This window comes from Loxodonta africana, chromosome X, assembly GCF_030014295.1.
Source record: "Loxodonta africana isolate mLoxAfr1 chromosome X, mLoxAfr1.hap2, whole genome shotgun sequence".
In the NCBI taxonomy this organism is placed as follows: Eukaryota; Metazoa; Chordata; class Mammalia; order Proboscidea; family Elephantidae; genus Loxodonta; species Loxodonta africana.
Window position 1 is genome coordinate 128,442,191 of NC_087369.1, and position 10,339 is coordinate 128,452,529.

Here is a 10,339-nt window from a genome sequence, read left to right on the forward strand (position 1 = left end):
ATCGGCTACCCCCAAACCATCCAGGGGTCTGCCCACCTTCTGGGCCCCACAGGAAAGCCTCTGCAGGCACCGTTCATAGTAGGGCTTGCACCTGACAGGCCTCCTCTCAGCTCCATGGGATTCAGCCATGGCAGCCTGGGAGCTTGATCTCTCCAGTGCCCTTCACCAACTTCCTGGTTGCCCCTTTTGTCAGAGGTAAGGGTCCAGCAGAGGCTGGCTCGAGTGGAGACCGCATGCCCGCCCCCCCCCCACAGCCTCCCGTGTGCCCCGCCACCCACCTGTGGAAGAAGAGCAGGATGGAGAGCATGGTCTGGTCGATGTTGCGGTTGCAGATGCCCTCGTTGATCAGGTAGCAGGGGTCCCGCAGCACTGGCTCTAGGGAATCCTGCCGCATTATGCTGTTGAGCTTGTCGGTGTTGAGGTTCTCAAAGATCAGCTTCTCCTGCAGCTGCCGAAAGTTGCTCACAGTGGGACTACCCGGGTTGTTGTTCTCCCCGCTGCTGTCTCCCTGGAGTCCGCTCCGGTGGGCCAGGTCCAGGCAGCAGTTGCAGCAGTCAAGGCCGACAGGTGAGCGGCAGTCGGTCTTGGGCAGGGCCATCTCCTCGGGCTCGAGAATTACACGGCCTGAGAGGTCAGGGGCGGCTGGCAGGTGCGCGCCCTCTGGACTGGCCTGAGGGGACTCCAGGGTGCCTGGAAAAGACAAGCTGTGAGGAGAAGTGTTGGCAACTAGCGCCTAAGCCGGCCACCCTCTACTCGGCCCTCTTCTGGCTGGGCTGCCCCGGGTGCGAATAGAAACAGCTGGACAAACAGCTAGGAGCAGATCCTTCAGGCTCAGTTCCTCCTCTTTCTCCTCTTCGGAGGCTGGGGTCGCCCCCCTGAGGTGCCACACGCAGCCCCAGCGAGTCCCAAGTTTCCCAAGTGTGATCCAGGCTCAGGGCGGACCTGTGGCGGCAGGAAGGGCTGGCAGCAGGGCGCCCTCGCTCCCTCCCTCCTGTACTGCCTCCTTCGGCGGCTCCCTGGCTCTCCCGCTCTCGGGCTCCCCTGGGCTGTGCCGGCTGAGCGGTGGCAGGAGCTGAGCGCGAGTGAGCAAGGGAGCGAGCTGCACGCCCTGGAGTCAGCGCCGGGCTGTGACAGCATGTAAATTACTCCTGAGGGGCCGGCGGAGAGCGAGCCTCCGCGGCTTCCCCGGCGGGCGCAGGCCCCCGCCCCTGCCCCCGCCCCCGCCCCCGCCCCCGCCCGCACCCTAGCGTCCACACCGCCTGCGGCTCTCGCACCGTCGCCCGCGCTCTCGGGAGCCCGGCGGGCTCTGCCTCTCTCTGTGCGCCTGGCGCCCCTTCTCGGGCTCTCTCTGCGCTCAGGGATCATCCTCCGCCTGAAATCTACAAGCAGCGCGTCCGGCCGCCGCGCCGCCCTAGCTGCCCTGCCTCGCAAGTCCCAGCTCCGCGGGAGGGGAAATGTCGCTCGCCTGGAGGCGCCTACCGCGCCCGGGTCCCCCTACAGGAGAGACAACGCCCGCTACAGCCCGTCCTGTCACAGCCTTAATCCGCCCCCCTCCCCCACCAAGCCGGTTTTCGGCGGGAGTCAGTGCCAGGCACGCATCAGGAGCAGCCAATAAATGCTTTACGCCAAACTCACACAGGCACGCTCAAAGTAGCCTCACTTTCTGTCCTGTACTTCTCACTTCACTTATCGTCCATTTTTTTCTACACTTGCTCTCCTCTGTCTTCCCTGAACCACGTCTGGGGAGATCTCAGTCTTGGCTTCCTGGAATGCCAGCTCCCCAACAGGCTTCCTCTGCGCTGCCTCTTCTCCCTCTCTTGTTTCTCTTTTCTCAACGCCCCCCTTCTTCTCCCACTCTCGTTTTTCCTTTTTCCTCTGACTTAGCTCATTTTCCCTATTTTCTCCCTCCTGTCCTCTCTCTTCCCCTTTTCCTTGCCCCCCTTCTCTCATTTGTTTTCTCCTCATTTTCTGTATTTCTTCATTAACCACTTTTCTCCCCCTTCTCCTCTCCCCATTTTCTTTCCCCTTCATTTCCCTCACTTTATTTTCCCCTTGTTTTCTCTTATTTCTTCACTAACCACTTTTCTCCCCCTTTCCCCCTTTCTCTCCCCCATTTTCTTTCTTCCTCCTTCATTTCCCTCACTTTATTTTCCCCTCACTTCCCTCACTCCAGCAGTCCCTCTTTCTCCTCAGTTTTATCCCTTTCTCCTCATTTATCCTTCCCATTTTCCAAATTTTTCTTCCCCCTCTTCTCTGAACTCCACCTGCCCCTTTCAAGAGATATGGTGATTAGATATTCATGTACCTGAAAGACACTGGGAGAAAAAGAGTAAAGTACCCTTAGAGGGCTGAGAAGTTCTTGGCTCTGAGGACAGGATGATTCTAGAGCTGAGGTATGGTAAAACGACACATCTGAAGAAAGCCGGGGAGGTTAGTGCCCTGGGTCATACCCCAGTTTTGTGAAATGTAGGGATGTGCTGGGTGTGCAAGTGGTAGACTTCCTGGGTGTCTCTGTTCTTGGAGACTTGGAATACTTTGTATGTGCAAGATTAAGTAATTACAGGTTCCTGAAAAAATTTTAAATGGTAATGGTGTTCAGTTTTCACACAAAACTCAAGTAGATTTTGGTTTGGGTCAGCTCTCTCCACCCCTGCTTTTGCTCCCTTCATTCATCTGTCCATGGACCTTAAAATAGAGCAGTATATACTGCCATCTTGTGTCCAAGACATTGAACACTCCCTGATTGGGTCACCAGAGGTGCCTCCTAGTGGAATCCAAAGTACATCTGTTCTGAGAGTTGGAGGAAAGAGGACTCTGTCACTGAGCTGTAGGCCTGGATACCAATCAGGGCTGGAGCCATTCTTTTTCTAGTGAAGCTCCACTTGCCTGAGACCCTGTAGATTGAGCTTCCATAGATTTTAGAGTTGAGGAGCCCTGGTGGCGCAGAAGTTAAAACACTCAGCTGCTAAGCAAAAGTTCAGTGGTTCAAACCCACCAGATACTCTGCTGGAGAAAAGACTGGCGATCTGCTTCCATAAAGATTACAGCCTAGGAAGCCCTATGGGGGCAGTTCTACTCTGTCATATAGGGTGGCTATGAGTCAGAATTGACTTGATGGAACACAACAGCAACAGACAGGAAGTTTCCTCCAGGTGCCACAAACATCTGATTATGAGCAAGGGTGACAACTAATTTCTGTTCTCAGGGCCCTATGAGTCTTATGTGGGGCTCCACAATTTGCAGAAATGGAGGGGACAGTACTCTGCTGTAGTGGGCAGAAAACCAGAAACAAGTTGTATCCCTGGCTCTTGACAGGATTCCAAGATTAGAGATGAAAGAGACTTTGGAGATGACTGACCAGACCACCAGAACTGAGAGTATGGCCCCTGTGTCCTCGCCAGACTGCTGAGCATTCTCTATTTGTTCTACCAAACTCCAGTCCTATCCCAGACCCAGTGCCGTCGAGTCGATTCCGATATAAGACATCCAGTCCTATAGAGGTGTTCATTTCTTTGTTTTCTTTTCTTCTTGGTCTTCTGTCTCTACCTCCTTCTTCTTCATCTTCTTAATATTCCTGGGTAAAACCAGAGCAGGTGGTAGAATATGAAATCTCATATGCATTGTATAGATTTATAGCCTACTGAATTGTTCTTTAATTACAATATTTATTATTTTCTCTTGTTTAAAATTATTTTATGTTAAACATAATGACAGCAAAATATATGAGATTCATAGATGGTTAAGTTGTCTTTGGAGAACTGCTGGGACCCTTTGCTTCCATACTTGCCTGAGTCCACTCATCTTTGTGTATAACCTTGTGACGGGGCCCTTGGTTGCAGTATTTCCTCCTTGGCATTTGGCACCATTAAACTCAAGATTTTTGTCCCCTTGACATTTCCCTTGTTGTAGTCTTTGCTCTCAAGCAGTATTGTTAATAATTCAGCACAGCTTTGCATACTATATCCAGGCTGATCAAGAGCAAATATAATTTAGATACAGAAAAATCTAGATAGTTCAGAGATAGAGTTCAGCAACCTGCTGGTATTTGCATACAAGTCCAGCTTGTATTGACATATAGCATACCTCTGCAGGAAGGCTGACTGGGCAGGGCCTCCTTGGCTCCCCTCTATGAAGCCTTGCTTTGCTGACATGTATTGTGTTGGATGGAGAGACTCCAAGAAGCAAAACGTTCTTGCATAAACCCAGAGAGCAGAGGGAGGCCCCGCTTCCAGACAGAGCTGGCGTCTTTCTGGGTGGAGCAGAAAGGGGATATATGGGGTGCCTCATTCTCAGAGGAAGTCATTCAATAGTCACTTACTTTACACTTGCCCTGTGCCAGGTACGGTGCTAGTGGAAATTCAGAGGTAAATAAGCCCAAGCCCCCAAAGGACTCATGGCCTAGCTAGAGAGATATGTAAAGAGACAAGAACAGTACAAGTGGTAAGTGATGACAGAGGTCTGGTGTATGTGTATGTTCATGTGTGTGTGTGTGTGTGTATGCATGCACTCACTTTCACACTCACGCACATGTTGCAGGAGCATGGAGAGGGGTTAGCTTTGGAAAGAGGGAAGGGCGATCTAGGTAGAGAGAATAGGGGCCAGGAAATGGAGTACAAAGGAGTTCACTGTTACTGGAGAACAAAATGTGAGGGATGGAGTGGTGAGAGCTGAGGTTGGAAAGGGGTTCAGGGACCATGTCTCAGAGGACTGTGTGTGAAACATTAAGGAAACATCCCTACTTCACAAGTTTGCCATGCATTCAGCAATTAGTAAGAAAAAGAAGAATAGATACCATTTATGGACTCCCTGCTATGTGCCAGGCACTTTACATATATTATCTCATTTAATCCCCACAACAACCCTATAAAGTAGGTATTATGATTCCCGTGATAGAATGGGCTTGAAAAAGTTAAAGAAGCTCTCAGGGTCACATAAGCAGTAAGTGAAGGAGGTCAGCTTTGAAACAGCCACTTTCTGACTTCAAGCTTGTGCCTTTAACCATTGGGTGACTTTTTGTAATGGGTTTATCAAACATTTACAAAACATATAATCTGCTTTAAGAAGATTACATATTCAAAAAAAAAAGTGTGCAGTCAGTGATTATCTGACTCCTATATTTAAAGATTTTACATGTACTGTGGGCAACCAAGAAGAAAATTGACAAATCTGGTATAATTTTTAGAATTATAATAACTGAATTTTTAATTACCTACCCTGTGCCAGGCACAGTGCTAAGTGCTTTAGATGACATTATCCAGTTTAACTATTACAACAACACTGTGAGTTAGATACTACCATCATCCCCACTTAAGAGATGAGGAAACTGAGGCACAGAGAGGTTATAAATCACATCTAGAGAATAGGTAGCTGTCCTGTAAGCACCTACAGTCTAGTCAGGTTCAAATCAAGACACATAACAGCGATTTTTAGGCCAGTTCATTTCCCTACCATCGTCATTTAATTTTGTTAACTTTCTTAGCTGGGAAAAGCAGTTTATCTTCTTGAAACCTATCATAATTGTTCACCATAGATTTGAAAAATCGTGTAGCTGATAAGGGATTAAAACCTTCTAGATCAGGGGTCCTTAACCTTTTTCGTGCCATAGACTTTGACATTCTAGTGATACTTATGGACCCCTTCTCAGAATAATGTTTAAAAATTCTTAAGAGAAAACATGTAGGACTACAAAGGAAATCAATTATATTACAATGCAGTTACGGAAATACTGAAAATAAAAAATCATTATATAAGTACTTGCTGTTGATGTAGTAAATAACAAGATCTAGATACAGGTCTAGTAACCATTGTAATTGCAAAATAATGTTGGGTGTGAAAAAAGCTTCAAGATACCTCTAATAACTGAAATGTGACATAAAACTGTCTGTGGTTTCTATTGACAACTCAACAGCACCTAACAACAACACTGCTAATACTGCCGTGATCGGTCTGCTGCGTTTGTAATAGACAGAAATATAAATTTCAGTTAGAGGCTGGTGAAAATAAAGATGGAATATTTTTCCATCTAAGTTCATTTATCTCCTAAATATGTAAGAATCCCTGTCCTAGATCAGTACCCTTATAATAATATTAGCAATAAGCAACATGAATGAGTCTTTGCTATATGTCAAGCATTATTGCATTTATTCCCACTGTAAACCTATGAGATAGCCTTGTGTTATAGCTCTCAGAGATGGAATTTGTTTTCCAAGTATACACAGTTGGCAAGCGGAAGAGATGGGACTTGAACCTATGACAGTCTGATTCTAAACTCCACCTATGGGCCTTGGACAGGCAGGAGGATGGCTACACTGGAATTACTTAAGAAGCTTATTTTAAAAAAACTCAGGTTCTTTGGATCCCAACCACAAGGGTTCAGATTCAGGAGATTTGATGTGAATTCAGAATTCACACATTTTTCTATTAATCAAATTCAAATATATCCCCCCTGTGGAAGGGTAACCACTAAATTACTAACAGTGATTACCTCTAGGGAGGGGGTAGAATTAGGAGTGGGAAGAAGGAGTGAATGGGGAGACTTTCTGGTTTGATATTTTCATGTATTTTATAAAATATAGAAAAACTTTCTAGTTTGGTATATTTTTAAAAGGTCCCCAGGTGATTCTTATAGACAGCCAGGTTTGGGAATAATTTGATTCCTATCCTCAGCTATACAGCTTTCCTAGCACAGTGCTTGGGCATGGTAACCAAAAAACAAACTAGTTGCTATAAAGTCGATTCCAACTCATGCCGAGCCCTGTGTGTCAGAGTAGAACTGTGCTGCATAACAGGGTTTTCAGTGGTTGATTTTTCAGAAGCAGATCACCAGGCCTTTCTTCCAAGGCACCTATGGGTGAGTTCAAACCGCCAACCTTTCGGTAGATGCTCAATAAACATTTACTGATCAATTTACCAAAAGGAAATAAAACATGGAGATAGGTAGGAGACTGGGGGACTTTTTAAAGTTGTCCTTAGAGATCAACAAGTAGCAGATAGACAATCAGAGGTCTCAAATAGCGTAGACACCTCTGCTTCCAGATAGGGAGCTAGACAAGATGATACCAATGTCAATTCCTTCTTTCAGTTTCTTATATGCCAAAATGTTGTTGTTGTTAGGTGCCGCTGAGTTGATTCCAACTCACAGTGACCCTATGTACAACAGGAGGAAACATTGCCTGGTCCTGCGCCATCCTTACAATCATTGCTATGTTTGAGCCCATTGTTGCAGCCACTGTGTCAGTCCGTCTTACTGAGGGTCTTCCTCTTTTGCGTTGACCCTCTACTTTACCAAGCATGATGTCCTTCTCCAGGGACTGGTCCCTCCTGATAACATGTCAAAAATATGTGAGACGAAGTCTCGCCATCGTAGCTTCTAAAGGACATTCTGGTTGTACTTTTTCCAAAACAGATTTGTTCATTCTTCTGGCAGTCCGTGGTATATTCAATATTCTTCACCAACACCACAGTTCAAAGCCATCAATTCTTCTTCTGTCTTCCTTATTCATTGTCCAGCTTTTGCACGCATGTGAGGCAATTGAAAACATCATGAGTTGGATCAGGCACACCTTAGTCCTCAAAGTGATATCTTTGCTTTTTAACACTTTAAAGAGGTCTTTTCAATTACTTGCTACATATATCTGAGCATGTTCAACAGTTATATTTTCCATGAAAGAGTAGAACTTAAGCTCTATCCCTTCCTCTTTTTTTTTTGTTATTAGTGAAGGCTGATACAGAATGGAGCCCTGGTGGTGCAGTGATTAAGGGCTCAGCTGCTGGCCAAGGGGTTGGCAGTTCGAATCTACCAGCAGCTCCTTGGAAATTCTATGGGGCAGCTCTAGTCTGTCCTAGAGGATCGCTATGAGTCAGAATTGACTCAAGGGCAATAGGGTCTTTTTTTTTTTTTCCTGGTTAATACAGAATACAGATTAGACTTTAAATAGGTGATCTTGAATAGTATAAATTCCAGGAATTTGTTCTACTTGGGGAGAACTTTGGAGCTTCCTTAGTTAAGAATTTCCCTAATAAGAGGCTAAGATGCTTTTAGAACCATCCCAGAGCAGGCCCTGGGAGTGAGTTCCAGGCCTGAACTCTACAGAATCCATAGGGGAACCCACTGGCTCTTTGTATCTGTCCCAAGGTAAATGAGCTTAGAAGAGAAAGCTCTGAGCTCACTTAGATTTTCTAGAGTTTTGGGGGAAAAAAAAGTCCCAGGTAACTCCAGCTGGATACATATCCCACAGTTGGCCTAAAATTGAATCAGTTTTGGGAAAAAGGAAACAGAATGCTAGAGAAAATGCTATTTGCTTAGATAACCTTATATCAGAATATTATACCTCTGAAAGAAAGCTGCCTTCCCTACAAGAATTATAAAGAAAATTACATATGTAAATATCACTGTTTCAAACATTATTTGATGTACACCAAGCCTCCACATTGACGCAAGACTCAAACAAGAATATTACAATTCAATAAAATATTTTAGATCATTGAATATAATTTTAATGATATTTGATTTTAATTCTTTAGGCAAGAATTGTTATATTGTAAACAGTTAAATACTGGCATTTTTTTTTCTGAGTCTCAGTGTTATCCATTAAAATTGATGTTTTTATTCTCACTTCATTTGGCGGGATCAATTATAAAAAAAAAAAAGAGGTCTTTCGCAGCAGATTTGCCTAACGCAATACGTCGTTTAATTTCTTGACTGCTGCTTCTGTGGGCATTGATTGTGGATCCAAGTAAAATGAAATCCGTGACAACCTCACTATTTTCTCCATTTATCATTATGTTGCTTATTGGTCCAGTTGTGACGATTTTTGTTTTCTTTACGTTAAGGTGTAATCCATACTGAAGGCTGTATGTAGTCTTTGACCTTCATCAGTAAGTGTATGCAAAAATAATAGGGTATAAACATATACGCAAGTGTTAAGAGAACATTAAATAAAAACTAATTTGAATGGGATAGAGATAATAAGAAAACAAAAGTAAGATCCTATATGTGCAGGATATTTTAGTTTTTCTGCTTGTGATTGTGAATATATTCCTATATGGAGCTTTTCCTACATGTGGATATTGTGTGTGTCTTTGGAGGTGTGTTTAAGTGTGGTTCTGTATGAGTGAGACGGATTTGTATAGAAGGGTGTGTGAGTGTGCGCTACTAGTATCATATTTCTTAATCTGAGTCGAGGCCACTTTCTCTACAATCTTTCCTCATTTAAAACAAAAAAGCCAAACCTGTTGCCGTCAAGTCGATTCCAACGCATGGTGACCCCATGTGTTACAGAGTAGAACTGGTTGTTAGCTTTATGGAAGCAGATTGCCAGGTCTTTCTTCCACAGTACTGCTGAGTAGGTTTGAATGACCAGCCTTTTAGATTAGTAGTTGCCCCCAAACCGTTTGTACCACCCAGGGACCTTAGAGCTCAATATATGGGAACTATTATAATAAGTTTTAAAAAACAGTAGTAGTCATAAATTCATTGCCGTCAAGTTAATTCCGACTCATATCGACCCTATAGTAATAGTAGTAGTTTAAGGTCCCTTTCCTCAAGAATCTCTGTCTAATTTTTCTAGTTCTTCTTTAAACATTAATTTCTTTTACTGTAGTTTGGTTTTTCATTCTTCTATTACAACCAAGATTTGTTCTATTCCGAATTCACACATTTTTTCTATTAATTAAATTAAAATGTACCTCCCTGTGGAAGAAAAGTAGCCACTAAATTGTTAACAGTGGTTACCTCTAGGGAGGGGGTGGAATTAGGAGAGGGGAGAAAGGAGTGAATGGGTAGACTTTCTAGTTTATCATTTATCAAAAGATTAGTATTTTTACTTATATAAAGATTTTTATTACTGTATTACTTTCTATTTACTGTGTAAGGTGGAAACCTGTCAGAGAAGGAAAACACGAATATTTTCCACTAATAGAGTGTGATAGAAAAGTGGTGAGACTGTGCGCTGTCAAAGGCAGAAATCTTTCGAGACCTGGAAAAACAAGGCAGTCCTGTCGAGTTCCGGCTTTCACAAGCTTCACCGTACAAGATTATTTTAGAAAACTGATAGTACAGAAAGGCATAAAGAAGTCTTAAAACTCACCCACAGGTCTGCCACTCAAGAGCAACCTTTAGCTCGCCTGTGTCTTTATAGAACTGTTTCATAGAGGTCATGTATTATTGCATCCTAATAAATACAGTGTTTTCTTCTGGAGCTCACAGTCTGGTATTTGAGTATGTGTGGATGTGGGCAAGAGGTACAGGTGAGTAAAATGATAATCACAATATATATTATGAACATTGTGATAGAAGGAAGCACAGGATGCTAAGCGAACACAGTGTGGGAGTACCTAT

General features: G+C 44.2%; 1 protein-coding gene across 2 annotated transcripts in view; it reads right to left on the bottom strand.

The window, feature by feature from the left end:
- The window catches only part of TSC22D3 (TSC22 domain family member 3), a 62,208-nt gene extending 61,055 nt beyond the window's left edge, over positions 1–1,153 (bottom strand). Inside the window, exon 1 of one of the 2 annotated variants that reach the window (XM_023553918.2) lies at positions 279–1,048. In XM_023553918.2, the coding sequence (XP_023409686.1) occupies positions 279–598 (320 nt within the window). In that variant the 5' untranslated portion in view covers positions 599–1,048. Of the gene's footprint in view, positions 1–278 lie in introns of both variants that reach the window. The other variant, XM_064278662.1, reaches the window with a different exon arrangement.
- Positions 1,154–10,339: the final 9,186 nt, after the last annotated feature.